The following is a 14,929-nucleotide window of genomic DNA, read 5'->3' as shown; positions in this document are numbered from 1 at the left end:
GAGGAGGCAGTTGCAGTTGATTTTGCTGTAGGGTGGCATAGGCTTTTGAAGGACTTTGGCTTTTACTGTGAGTGAGATGGAAGCCACGAGAGGGTTTCAGCTGAGGACAGATGTGATTTGACTTAACATTTAATCAATAATGGATTGCGTGGGGGAGGGAAAATAATGGAAGCAAGCAGATTCATTACCAAACTATTGAAATATTTAGGTGAGTTGCTAATGACTTAGACCAATGTGGAATGTGGAGGACATAAAAAGGAATCCAAATTTGCATGTATGTATACACACACACACACACACACACACACACACACACACACTTTATTATAAAGGAGGAAGTGACAGCATATGTTTATGGATTTTATGTTGCATGTGAAAGAAAGATGCATGGAATCAAAGATGATGTTAAAGTTTTGGCCCAAGAGGAAAAGATAGAAATATCATTTACTGACATAGAGAAAATATAAAATAGAATACAATTTTTTGTTTAGGAGTATATAGCAGAAGTTCAGTTTTGGTTATGTTCAGTTTGAGATTATTATTAAATACTCAAGTGGGGATTTTGAGTAGGTAGTTGGATATATGAGCCTGGAGTTGAGTGCCAAATATAACACGTAAATTTGGGGGTCATTGGGTATTTGATTGTATTAAAAAGTCATCATACTTTTTAATGAAGCTGGATGAGATCAGCCAGGAAGTGACTGTAGATAGAGGAGATGTCCAAGGGCTGAATCATTGACACTCCAACATAAAAAGAAAGAATCAGAAAAACGGAAGCTGAGAGGAGGCAGCCAGTTAATGCCATGCTCATGGGAACTGAGCCAGATTATTTAATGCTTTACTGAAATGTAGCATACACAGAAAAGTGCACAGTTTCTTACTCTATACCCTGATGGAGGTTTGGAAAAGGAATATATCCACATAATCAACATCCGGATCAAGAAACAGAGCATAACCAGCACCCTAGATATCCACCCTACTAACATCTCTATATCGGCAGTTAACATGATAGATTAGTCTTACTTGTTTTTAAAATATCTGTAAATGAAATCATACAGTAAAGTCTTTTTGGTCTGACTTCTGTTATTCAACATTATATTATGAGATTTATGAGATTCTTCTATGTTTCCTGTGTGATTGTAGTTTGTCCATTCTCTGCTAAGTAGCAGTCAGTAATCTACTTACAGTTCATGGGCATTCATGTAGTTGTGAGTTTAGGGCTGCTACAAATAATGATGCTACAAACATCTGCCTTTCAGAGAGCTAGATATTGAAGTGTAATGACTGCTCATAGATCTTATGTGTACTGCTTTGATAGATACTGTCCTTTTCTCAAACTTGTTGAGCCATTTTGATTTTTTAATATTATTTCACACATAAAAGAAAAATTTATCAGAGGATCTCTGTACGTGAAATTATTACATTTTGAAGTAACTGTCACAGAAGAAACGCGCTCTCTAAAAATATGTTATATAAACTGAACATTAGTCTTTAGTGTTTGTAATTTTAGATTCTTCCCCCTCTGTAGCTGTATCTTGGAGAGTCTACTTCACTTATTTCAAGGGTATGAGTGAGATTTTCTGGAAGTTTTCGTTAACTTCATCTATATCAATTTCTTGTGCACAATCTAGACAACACACCAGCTCTCTGAATTTCCTAACTAGCTCTCACATCTCTTTCCTGCTCCCGCTTCTTCCTGCCATCTTGTTAAGCCCTTGACAGGTCTCATGTACAGTCATTACCTACCTATTTCCTGAAATTCTCTCACACTTTGCTCTACAAATCTGCCTGCTCATCTGCATAAGAATGGCCTTTTAAAAAAAAAAAACTCATTCCTGATCATATTTTAAGTCATTTTCATTCTCTATTACCTGCAAAATGAAGTTTCTGTGCATTTAGTGAACAAATATTTATTGAGGGCCTAGTATGTGCCAAGCACCTCACTGGGCACTGAGGATTCATCAGTGACCCAACATAGTCCCTACCCTCAGGTACTGATGATTCACCACTTTGACTGTTGCACCATTCTGTTCTAGCAGTTCCTAACTACTTGTGATTCTTCTACCTTTACAATTTTAATATTAATGCCTTTATAATATGGTAGTTTCCTAGACTGCCTTTCTCTCTTTTGTCCGCCAAGAAAAGTCCTAGGCCTCCCGAGGGACTCAGCATCAACTCAGTTCATCCATCTCTCGCTCCATCTCATGACTTCCATGAATAGCCCATTGTTCGTTCATCTGTTGTTCTGTGAACCTTGAACATATTTTCAGTTACAGTTATTACACTGTAATTATCAGTCAGTGTGTCTGATAATCTATCCTGTATTTGCGAAACGATGAAAGTCAAAAACAGTAGTTTAGTCTGTTTTGTGTTCCCAGGATCTAGCTTAGTGCTTGGCTCAATAAATGCAGGAGGTGTGAGAGAGGAAAGGAAGGGAAAGGAAAGGAAGGAAAGGGGAAGGAGGAGGGAAAGGAAAAGGAAAAGGAGAGGCTTTTGAACTCTTGAAAATAAGTGATAGGTCACGTACAATCTTAGAGTCATGGTGTCTTTTAACATCATGTGCTCCAATCTTTTCATTTAGAGTTGGGAGAAATTAAGGCCCCTTAGCAGATTGGTTGCTTAAGGCTTTTCCCAGAATAATTCTCTCTCCAGCTTGCCAGGATTCTCAGTAGGAGGACCCAGGTGGCATTCATTACGATGGCTTCCATTTTCCTAATCTTTTTTCCCAAAGCTAACCTTATTCCCACTTAGAGTCACTGTGACTGTCGCTTCCCTACGCAGCAGTTACTCCACGCTTTCTTAAGCAAATGAAAAATAGCTTCTATTTACCAAATAGTTGACACCTTTCAGGACAAGGAAATGAGAGAAGATGTCACAGCGAGGGGAATTGCTTTTAAGCAAAAGAAATTATAGTCTATGAAATGAAGTTGGGAAATAGAAAAGAAAGAGGGGCAAGTGAAGGGTTCTGCTGAGGCCACCTCCAGGCCATTCATCAAAAACTTCAGGAATTTTCTTAGAGTTGCCCTAAAATAATAGTATTAGCTATTTAAAAATGACCTCAAGAGACATGAGGTTCTTATATTTATTTTTATTCTGGGAACATATGCATTGAGGTAAGAATTTTCAAACACTTGCGTATATTCTGTACAAAATGTGAGCTTTATCTCGTTTCTATTTTGAATTTCAAACAAATTTATGATGAGTAAGCAATAGCTATAAGTTTGACTTTAAATGAAAAATGATTAAGAAAAAGAAAAGGTGGTGCCATAAATTGTATTCAGCAATTTGTTTTGGGACATAATGGAAAACTATGCATGACTTCCTTGCAGGTAGAATACATATGCCAAAAAGATCACTGTTTACAAACATGAAAAGTTAGATCCATAAGTTACTGTGTTTTGTGAGATCATCATTACCTGCTATTCCTGACCTTATTATATTAAAAAAAATGCCTGTGTCATCTTAGGCTATTCTTCCACCCAATCATAAAAAGAACCAAATTCTTACTATGTCAATACATTGCGCTTTTTGTCTTGGAATTTTATACTGGTAGGTGTCCATTGTTGGAGAATGAGATTTACTCTATGTTCTGCACGTTTTGGATATGTGTCAGGCAAATGAAGGATGCACAACTTAAACTTTTATATTGTGAAAACATCGTCTATCTGGAACATTTGTTTAAAAGCTCATAAGTCAAAAGAAAGACATTCATACTGAAAAGATTTTTATAAAAAAAGGGGCAACTTGGATTTCAGTCTCTCCCTTACACACACAGAAGCAGCAGCAATTGCTATTCTGGTGACTGTGGAAGAAAGCACCCCTGCCTTCTGTCTCCTGAGTGTCTTTTCTGCATTTGCCAGACAAGAGCTTTTTTGGAGCAAGACAGTGCTCAATGGTGCCCACATAAAAACAATTAATGTCAAACTGAAGGGAAAATGTCAACGCCGAGACATAGAAATGACTGTGATTTCAGACTGTGGGCTACTGTTAGTACAAGCCCACCTCTCCCCAGAAAGAGAAAACAGAAAACTGCATCAGCAATAGCATCTCTTTTTTCCTTCCATCCACTCCATTGCACAGAGACAAGCTACTCTTCCGCATACCTCCATCTGCCTACCTTCTGATGCCTGGCAGCTAAGTAAGCCCTGATTGCATTACCTGTGTGCCTAGCCTGGAAGCAAGAACACGGGCACTACAAAAAAAAATCACCGTGACTTTTTGGAAGGAAGAAGAGTTCTAAGAAAATCTGGCTTTCTTGTTTAAATTTCTCCCTCCACATATAAAATATTGGCAGTGGCAGGGCAATATTGACATACTTTGAGAAAGGCGGGTTGATCTGTTTCACCTACTACCTTGATATTGGTTGTCATCTTTAGTAATTAAGCCAAATGATGCACAATGAATAAGCTGGCACTAAGGATTAAAAACACTTTTTGAAAATACTTTGCTAGTAATTTTCCTAATGACTATATTTTCATTCATTCAACAAGTATTTACAGGCATAATCAGCCCATGGAAAGGAGAAATCAGAAGAGGGAAATTAAGGAATATATTACAAGAAAATATCTGAGAGCTAAACAAAAGTACTGGTCTTAAAGTCTAAATAGCAAGTATAGGAATGGAGCAGGTTCGGGTAATGCGTAGGAAACTCGAAGATGACAGATAAATGAAAAAGACTTAATGTTTCTCTCTCCAGAAGAAAGTTAAGGTAGAAGGGTGGGGATAAATGTACCAGATATGTATTATCCAAATATAAACCATGCTAAAACATGTAAGATTTTCAACAACTGAAGAAAGAACGTAAAAAGATACATATATGCTTGTTATTAGGAATGTTCCCTTTGGAAAGCCATGTGGGTTATGGTGTTGGAACTGAAACAGATCATCTGATATATTCTAATATATGGCCTAGCAGAAAATTATAGTTGCAATTTCATACTCATGTAAATTTTTATTGTATTTGCTTTAAACTTTCAGAATCAATTTACATGCAAATAGTTAAAGTCATAATTATGACTGCTGAACAAGATAAAAACGGACCATTTATTTTATTTATTTATTTATTTTTGAGACGGAGTCTCACTCTGTCCCCCAGGCCAGAGGGCAGTGGCGCCATCTCGGCTCACTGCAAGCTCCGCCTCCTGGGTTCACCTGCCAGTCTCCTGCCTCAGCGTCCTGAGTAGCTGGGACTACAGGCACCCACCACCATGCCCGGCTAATTTTTGTATTTTTCATAGAGACGGGGTTTCACCGTGTTAGCCAGGTTGATCTCTATCTCCTGACCTCATGATCCGCCCACCTCGGCCTCCCAAAGTGCTGGGATTACAGGCGTGAGCCACCACACCTGGCCAAAAACTGACAATTTAAAAGTGAGTTTAAGCTAACGAGAGTTGGAAGTAAAAGGAATGGCAGGTAAATGTCCTCCTGTCATAGAGGAGCCAAGGGATACTATTTTTAATAAGTGAATCAAGAGAGTTTGAGTATGTTGCTTGAGATTGTAGAGGGGACAGGGAGGAAAGGGCACTAGTGATAGAACTCTATCACAAGCAAGGAGAAAGGGCAGATGAGAGATGGAGTCAGAGATTTAAAGCCTCCTTAATCAGAGCAGAATATTATAGTCAAATTCTAAAATCAGGTAAGAAAAATCATTATACCTGCACACACACACACACACACACACACACACGAAAAAAGCATTACACACACACACATATAAATAGAAATGTGTAAGTAAACCCCAGAAATTTAGGAACAGAAATGCTAAAAATAATTGTCAAGAAACAGAACTAGGACGTAGAAGTGATCATTGCCTTTCCAACCCCTCTGAACAACTTTTAAGAAACTCTGTCTCTGTTTCATTGATAAATAATAGTTTTTTAGGTTACTATCATTTAACAAGCATATATTACACCTGTCACTGGTCTAACATGAATTATCCCAATTCTCTCAAAAGCCCTATGAAATAAATTCTATTATTACTTCCATTTTTTAAGATATATGAATATTGGAGGACAAATTTAAAAAGACTTGTCCAACATGATTCTGTCACTCAGGACTTGCATTTGGCCTGGAGTAACAGAAAACTAAATCAAATAATAGCTGAGACAAATTAAGGATTTTTAATTTGTGTTTCGTTCAGTTTTTATTTTCTTTTCTTTTTTTCTCATGTAGCCGGAAGCCTGAAGGTAGTGTCTTGGATGCCACTGGCTGGGGTGGGCATTGTGGGTGGTAAGAGAATTTACCAAGACAGTAATAGGTAAAGAAAGGCAAATTTATTAGAGAAAGTATGAAGATATGTTGCAAAGGTGCAATGGGCAGCACAGCAGAGAAGGGGCTGTCTGCAAAGAGGCAGGGATTGGAGGGAAGTTTCATAGGGTCATGATGGAGGGGTTATGTGCAGAATGAGGTCATGCTGCTGGAGTTACCAGGACTACGTGCTGAAGGAGATATTTGGGAACAGAATGTTGTGCCAGCAGGTTGTCTGTGATTAGCTATCCCAGATTGTTCTCCCCAACCTAGGGCCCTTTCCTCATTGTTGCTTACTTATCTTATTAGGACTCTACAGGTGGTTTCTGGCACTGATTCAGGAGCTCAGGGATAACAAGGCTGAGTAAGGCCCCTATGATTCTTGTGGCCTTTTTCTCATAGATCAAGATGCCTCTGTAGCTCTAGCCGTTCCACTTACATTCTCTACAGTAAAAGGAAAAGAGATCTATATCAGGAAACACATTTTCCCAGAACCCTCCAGCAGGCACCTGCTTACATGTGATTTGCCATGTGGCACATGTGGTCACCCAGCTGCTAAGGACATTGGAAAATGGATATTTTCTTTTCATTTGGACATACTGTTGGCCTGAGTACCGCTGGGTCTCTGTTAGACAAGAAGGATAAAATAGATAGTAGATAGCATTTAGCAGAAGGTCCCAGCTAGAAAATGGTAGAATGGTGTTCTGAAATCCAATAAGTTATATTCATAATAAGCTAGAAAAAGGATCTGCAATATGAAAGTCAGGAAGAGCCATTTAATAAACTGATATCAATATTTTACTTTTAAATTAGAAGACAAGAAAAAAAAAACTGTGTTTAACAGTCACTATTCCAAGGCCTTCACAGGCAGTGAGAATGGTCAAAGATGGAACAATTGAGGCCAAAGATAAAGAATCATTCTCACAGCAGAGGAAGAACTAACGGGATTGAGTTACCAAGGGCAAAATACCCTCTTCATTTGAAGAGAAGAATCTAGCTTGCAAAAAGGTTTAAAATAAAGTTGGAAGGTATAATTAAGGTAATTTAAAACAAATTTATTTCCAAATGAGAAAATTATATTTCAGCAGAATTCTGTCATTAAATTATAAGTTAATGAGGAACTACCTGTGCCTAGTTCACTAATCAGTTTTCAAGTAATGCAGTTTTAAGTTTGTCGAACTGATTTCATAATAAGCAGATAAGCAGCATGCTTAATACCCAAGAAATTGCGATTGCTCCCCTTTTTCTGTTTCACATACATCTTACTAAGGAAATTAGCAGTGCTTTTTTCTTTTAAAATCCTTTTTTTATGTGATCTCTTCAAATGGAATTATTTTTGTAATGAACAACGATTATCAGTTATAATTACAGACCCCGCTTACATTTATTGTCTATGGTACACAGCACTGAGGCAGATACAACCAAAGTAATAATTAACACTGAGACTGCTAGGATTCAAAGGCATAATAGCAAGTGTTTTCATAAGAGTGACATGAGACTGTTGGAAGAATCATTTCAGGCATGTGGGGGATTGACATGAAATCCACAGAAATGAAACTTTGGGGGTTCCGTATATGAGCACGCAATTAGCATTTTCTCAGTTGTACAAATGAACAATGACTCAGGAAAGTAGCAGGAAGGAAGGGAGGAGGTCTCCCCAGTGGCTGCTAAGAATACACCTGAGACTCCCAGTGATAACAGCTGCAATCGTCTCATTGTGAAAACTTCAACAGAAACAAACATCTCTCCGTTCTTCTACTCTGTGCCATGGACGTTGCTCTTTGGGGGAGTTTTAATTTTTCCCGTTGAAGAATTCTCTTTAAGTTCATTTTCATTTCATTTCACCATGTTAAACTTTTCCCATTTGGAAGAGGAATGTCAAGAGGACTAGGACATAATAGAACTGACAGCCTGAACTCTTCCTTAGACTATCAGGATACCATTTAGCACAATAGTGCTTCACTTATCTGAAAAAAAAAAGATACTTGAGCAACGAGTTCTTCAGAATACAGCCCAAAACATCAACCAAAGCATAATAAGTATGTCTACATAGCCAACATAGATGCCCAAACCCTTACACAAAAGCTTCTGTACTTTATTAATTGGAGAGCTTGCTAGTCCCATGTTATATCCAGGACTCCTAATGTTTGTAAACTATTCCAGTATAGTTCACATTACAACAGAAATGCAAAAAGCCAGCATTAAAAGCCTTCCAGCCAAGAATGGTTATTGAAACTTATAACAATAGAGGAGATATAAAAGTTAATTTCAAAAGACATAAATCATAAAGCATGGAACTCAGTCTCTTTCATTTACACATTCATTTATGCAGTCAACTCAGTGATTATGAATCTATTACCTATTTTATAAAAAGGATGCGAGGCAGAACTATGAGATCCCACATAAGTTGTGAAACAACACACACCCTTTCCTTCTGTCTACTTTCCCACAGGAATCCTAGGTAGTGGGCATATGCCATGTTTGCTATACTATCCCCTCTTCTGGTCATTGCTTCCTTCCCAGATCCAATTACTTGGTTGTCATGGACACTGCTAAGTTCTTACCTGATTGATTGTTCAAGAGGTAGACCAATCAGACCTTTCCCAGCATTCTTGTTACTGAAAATGAAGGAATTAGCCAGACCTTTTCTAGTGGTGAAAGACACCATATGTGACAACTCTTGGTGAAGTTGGTGGCCATGGGGAAGAACCTGTCAGTAGGGAAAAGAAAAATGCCCTCAGGAAGAGAGCAGAGTGATAGCAACCAAAAAAGCCCTTGTGCATTCAATCTCCAAATTCCTGATGATCTTGTATTATAAATGCATTCTTTGGCTGCAGTTTGTCCAGTTTTTCCTTCAATTACAGGAAACGACCCATTGCACTTGATACTTTCTCCTATTTCTTAAGTTAGTTTGAGTTGCACTTTTGTCAACTGTAGCTTGAAGACATTTGAATAACAGAAAATAATTATGCATCTTTCTTTGATTTGAGTAATATTATTATGCTAGTTGTCCTAATCATGACAATATTGAGACCTAGTATGTTTCCTAGCTTTTTGTTTATTTGGGTTTTTTGTAATTATGTATGATTGGCAATCATTTCTCCTTCGGTATAAGATAAAAAAGAGAACACTTTGACTATGATATAAGATCTTCACTGCTACCTAACACAGAGAAACTATACCAGAATTTTTTCCAAAATTCTAGATGTTCAGTATAGTATCGAAAGTGCAGTAAGTTATCAGATAGTCCTTTCTGACTTTAACAAAAGGCTTTCCAGCTCATGTACCATCTTTCACCATGAAAAGATTCTTCACTGCGTCATTAAGACAAATGCTCAGCAGGATGAATTCTGATGCACGCCAGTAGTGAGAGAAATGTGTTCAGCCAGGTGAGACAACACTGACTGAATCACACAATGTTCCTCGTTACTCACATCACACACTGCCACCCCCTATGAGTAGAGGTAATCAGAATGACACCAATATCAATGACAGCAATAGTTTACCAGTAAATAAAAAATAAATATAAAACATTAAAAAATAGGACCTTTACATGTCTCACCAATATTAAAATATCTTGTTTAAAATTATTATATATCCCAGTAACTTTTAAATATTAATTCAATAGAGGACGAGATAAATAGTGAAACACGGAGAATTTTTAGGGCAATGAAACTACTCTGTGTAGTTAAATCTCCCCAACTCTTTCTAATGCCGTACCTATTTCTGGTGTGAAACTAGCCTCTGGTAAACATAAAAAACTGTATCTTGCCCTCAGTTATAGATACTTTTACCAATGCAGAAAGTTGGCATGGAGCTAGAAATGTCTAAAGCTTGGCCGTGAGCCTACAAAATATTATACCACAAACATATTTTTGAAATCAGTGGTTATTATTCTTAGTTCAAAATTATCTATTTTGAGGAAAATTGATTTTTAATTTGTTAGATAATTATTGTGAAATGCTCTTCTGTGTCTGCATAAAGCTTGGTGAGCAATAATTTTGCTTCTCTCTTGCAGCTATTCTGTACTGTCTTTTTAAGTCCTCCGCCAACGTATAGAGTTCAAAGTCTCAGTGTTTCTCACCTGGACTACTGGACTATTACAGCTTCCTAACTGAGTTACTCTTCTTTGGATTCTCAGCCTCAAATCCATCCTTGACCTGGCTGCCAGATAATCTGTCTGAGATGCAGCCTAGCCCTGGCATCACATTTTTTTACTAATTTATCTCCAGACACCTAAATGCTCTTTATCCTCTGACCACAACTCTAGTTTGTTGTTGCAACCCCCTCCCTCTTTTCTAATTCCTATTGGACTACTTTTTGTTTGCTCTAACTCCTGCCATGTTAGCTCACCTCTGGTTCTTTTCCCAGTTTTCTCTGCTCAGGATTCCCTCTTTTCTTCCCCATCACTCTATGTTCCCTGCTCCTCCAGTTCCATCTTGAATGTTACTGTATACATGACAGTCTATTATCCGTGCCTTAAGTCAGGAAGCAAAAAAAACAAAAGACAAATCAAACAAAAGTAGAAATAACAAAAAAACAGGTGGCAAAGCAATTAAACTAAAAGACATTATTTCATTAAAGAGGGAGCCAAGTCAACTATAACAATATCAGATGATGACCTAGCTCTTGTGTCATCTTCTCTTGGAGAATTTTGTAGGGGTTTCGGCCCAGAATGTGTTGTGTGTTCCAAATAATCACCCAGAATGGAACTTCTATATTGTTTTGTAGACTTGCTCTTTTCCATTATCTTGGAAGCCTAGTGAGATCATTGCTTTGTGGTATGAGGTAGGGATTAAGATTAGGAGATTAGTGAGACATTGACAGACAGTGTTGGGAGAAGGGAGAATACTGCATATTGTGTGGCATTGTGACTACCTGGTATAGAGAATTTCTAGAACTGTAGTTAATAGTTAAAGATACCAGATATAGCTGCTTCGGCATGAGTAGTAGCGCAGGAAGATTACGTTTGCATGTTCTGTTGGAAACATATTTGATCATATTTTAAACTTTTTAATAACTCTTTATCTGTAATTCAAGGAAATAGTAAAAAGTGCTTAGTTATTGAAGGGAAACATAGCAATTTTCTATTTATACAAACTTTAAAAAGCAGAAAAAACTTTATGTACAAAGAACATCTCCTTAGGAAAAGAGTAGTCCCTCAGGGACTTGAATTTACTTATGTCATTTTTACCCAAAAAAGGGATAATAAAACAAAACAAAACAAAAAACCTTTGGCATGCACATTGAACTAATGTGTCTTCCTGGAAGCCAAGCTAAAAGCATGTGTCTAATGACTGTGCAGTATTTCAGCTAATGCAAGTGTTATTTACATTTTTCAGGAATGGACAAATGAGGTTTTCAGTTTGGCAACAAACCTGCTGGCCCAAAACATGTCCAGGGATGCATTTCTGGAAAAAGCGTAAGTCACTCTAAGTTTATTGCTAAGGGCGTTGCTTCTTCTGAGTCAGTTTCCTTTCTTCTTTGTGAGTCTTCTGTTTATGCCACACTGACTTCTCACATTGATAAACACAAATTTTCCTTTGGGATTTGTTAGAGAACTGATACCTCCCCTTTTCAGAACTGGAAGACTTCCAAGAAAGATTGCTGTCTCCTCCAAGCTGCACATCTGTGTTATACACCTGGGCTGAGCTCGCATGAATGTCAGTGCTTTTGACACACAAAACAAAGAGACACTTCCAAATCCTGGCAGCTGCGCTCAGAACTAAAAATTATTAATTTCAGATAATCTTCTGCTTCTACATCTGTGTGTGTCCTCTCAATTATTAATCTGAGGAACAGCATATGTTCCTCATTTATCTAGTTACAGATAGATGCTACAATACCTTTCCTGACTACTTAAATCAATAGGCTGACATCCTGATTCCATCCCATGTAGATGATCCCAGCAAGTATTAGTAAGAAAAGAGAAAGGATCTAAAGGAAAGAGAAGAAGGAAAATAAGGAAAGAAAAGCAAAACAAATTGCCAGATCACTCTGGAATTGCCACAGCCTTTCTAAAAATTGTTTGACCAAGGAAAATAATGACTTAGGCAAGATGAACAGCAAGGAAAGCTGGTTGTGTTCATTTTGGAAGCTGTGGCTGGTGAGGAGGTTAGGAAGTCTTTAAATCAAAACCACAAGTGGAAACATTAATAGGTGGTCCTCTATTTTGTTTAACAGAGTTCTGTCTTCCTTCTTCTTATGTAAGACATACCCATCATTCCAGACCTAAGACCTCAGCCACATTCCTTTGTTTTACTCTTCTATGAATTCCTTTTGCTTTTAGTCAATACCTCAGGTCTTCATTTAAGGGCTTTTTTATGGGATCGCCTCCACCCCTGAGTTAGTTGCCCTAAGGACTCTTCACGCCTCCACCTCTTCCTTTCCTTTCTTCCTCTTTCTTTTTACCTTGTCTTTGATTTTATCATCCTTCTTCTCGAATATGTTTTCCAGACAATGTTTCTAGAACATTCATTCTTCCATGAAATGTTAGTGAAAGGGGACACAGAGGTAAATAACATGTTTTATCTGAAACCTAGCATGTTATTGCTAGTTGGCTAATCAATCTCTACTACAAATGTCTATTCCAGAAAGATGTCTTCCTATGAATAGCTACCATGGACATGTCTTTTGGTGAACATATTGTTAGTATTTTTGTTGTACACATCTAGCTTTGGGATTGCTGGGCCTTAGAGTGTGCAGCTTCCTGAAGTAGAATTCTCAATGTATGCATCCATCAACAGTGACCTAGAGTTCTCATTCTGAGAATGAATACATAAGCAAACAATAAGCAAAATATGGTTAGTTCTCAGAAGCATACTATTGAGTGAAAGAAGCCAAACACAAGAGTATGATTCCCTTATGTAAGGTGCAAAAACAGGCAAAAGTAATCTATGCTATTTGTAGTCAGGGTAACAGTTCCCTTTGGCAGGGGGTTTTGGAAGGGCTTCTGGAATGCTGCTAAAGTGACAATGTTCTATTTCTTAATCTGGGTGCCAACTGTGGAGACTTGGGCAGTTTGTGGAAATTCAGCAAAATGTACAAAGGCATGGGCTTTTTCGAGTGTATTTTATTCTTCAAGAAAAAAAGCTTTTTTAAAAAAATCAAACCCTTGTTTTTCTGCTTCTCCAACAGCTATACTAAACTTAAGCTGCAAGTCACTCCAGAAGGGCGTATTCCTCTCAAAAAGTAAGCTTTGTGAGCATTTCTCATTATTGATTTTATTTTCCTTAAAGATCTGAATCCATGCCACGGCTCTGTTTTGTTTCTCCAGCAGCCTAAGTGGGAGTGTGGAAATGCACGGTAGCCCCGTCCTGCCTCACACGTCTCATGTCAGTGCAGCTGCTTTCCTCATACACATCTCCCCGGGGCTTCCCTTTCCTCTGGCATTATTTTCCAGAAATACCAAGGCAGGAAGTGGGTGGAGAAGTGGAGGGACCCTTGCTACTATGCCCGAAAGGCCATCTGAGATTCAGATCTGTTCTGGGAGTGGAAATTGGCTGACCTCAGTGCCTCTTTCTACCAAGATGGCTGTAGCCCTCAAGCAGGGTTTGCAACCTCAGATGCTAACTGGAGCCAGGCAGGGAATGTAAATGATGAAACAGGTCAGGAGGAGGAGGAAAAACTAAAGAGCAAACCCTGTCTAAAGGAGACAACAGCTCATCTCCACCATATATCCTGTGGGACTGGTGAGCACCTGACACTAGGTTGTCTAATGTCTTTATAGAACCCATAAACCTAAATTAGTATATTAAATTGTCCAGTACTTAAGTTCTATTTTTAAATCAAATTAGTAACCAAAAAAAGTCCATCTCTAGGTGATATTCAGCCAAAAGACTTTAACTTTTGACTTACTAGCTATTAGAAAGCTTCTGCGAATACACAAATTAAGCCAAGCACAGTGGCTCATGCCTGTAATCCCAGCACTTTGGAAGGCCAAGGCAGAAGGATTTCTTAAGGCCAGGATTTTGAGAGCAGCCTAGGCAACATAGTGAGACTCTATCTTTGCAAAAATTTTTAAAAATTAGCCAGGTGTGGTGGCACATGCCTGTAGTTCTAACTACTAGGGAGGCTGAGGTGGGAGGATCACTTCAGCATGGGAAGTGGAGACTGCAGTAAGCTGGGATCATGCCACTGCACTCCAGCCTGGGCAACAATGTGAGACCCTGTCTCCAAAAAAAAAAGGAAAGAAAATAAAAGAAATTAATTTAAAAATAAATAAAAATTAAAAATTAAATTTATTAATAATGCAATGTACACCTTGGGGCAATGGGTAGTAGCAGCAAGGGGACAGAATTAATAAGGATGTTTATTTTAGTGCTTAATATTAGAGATTATTTAATGCAACATTTTTTAATTGGGTCGGCACCATAGTCCTAAAATATTGATTTTATACTAGACACCTTAATTTTAAAAAGCACGCAGTTGATCTTTCAGAAGACAGATGCAAATGCATGGAGGAATGGTTATCTTTTAGTTCGTTAAATATGAATAATAAATAGATTTGACTGAATGTAATATTTTGAGTTGGCATCATCTGTTAGTGCTGTGATCCATGTGCCATTTAAACCTCTCTCCTTTGTTGTGTTCACTTCACAGCATCTATCGCTTGTTTTCAGCAGACCGGAAGCGAGTTGAAACTGCTTTAGAGGCTTGTAGTCTTCCATCTTCAAGGGTGAGC

At 38.0% G+C, this 14,929-nt stretch overlaps 1 protein-coding gene and 1 long non-coding RNA gene across 13 annotated transcripts in view; one reads left to right on the top strand and one right to left on the bottom strand.

The window, feature by feature from the left end:
- Window positions 1–14,929, top strand: part of PLCB1 (phospholipase C beta 1) — a 767,658-nt gene that overhangs the window by 498,772 nt on the left and 253,957 nt on the right. For all 5 annotated transcript variants that reach the window (XM_032143066.2, XM_058433160.1, XM_032143068.2 and 2 more), the window contains 3 exons: window positions 11,589–11,668; window positions 13,384–13,437; window positions 14,848–14,923. In XM_032143066.2, the coding sequence (XP_031998957.1) occupies window positions 11,589–11,668; window positions 13,384–13,437; window positions 14,848–14,923 (210 nt within the window). The remainder of the gene's footprint in view (window positions 1–11,588; window positions 11,669–13,383; window positions 13,438–14,847; window positions 14,924–14,929) is intronic.
- LOC131382237 (uncharacterized) overlaps window positions 1–14,929 on the bottom strand; it is a 121,325-nt gene that overhangs the window by 88,512 nt on the left and 17,884 nt on the right. For 5 of the 8 annotated variants that reach the window (XR_009211534.1, XR_009211530.1, XR_009211527.1 and 2 more), the window contains 3 exons: window positions 10,600–10,724; window positions 8,811–8,956; window positions 6,544–6,690 (listed from right to left, as the gene is read on the bottom strand). This is a non-coding gene — a long non-coding RNA (uncharacterized LOC131382237). The remainder of the gene's footprint in view (window positions 1–6,543; window positions 6,691–8,810; window positions 8,957–10,599; window positions 10,725–14,929) is intronic. The other 3 variants (XR_009211533.1, XR_009211529.1, XR_009211531.1) reach the window with 1 other exon arrangement.

This window comes from Hylobates moloch, unplaced genomic scaffold (genome assembly GCF_009828535.3).
Source record: "Hylobates moloch isolate HMO894 unplaced genomic scaffold, HMol_V3 SCAFFOLD_21, whole genome shotgun sequence".
NCBI lineage: Eukaryota > Metazoa > Chordata > Mammalia > Primates > Hylobatidae > Hylobates > Hylobates moloch.
Note: the sequence above shows the minus strand (reverse complement) of the source record. Positions and strands in the feature narration are given on the sequence as shown.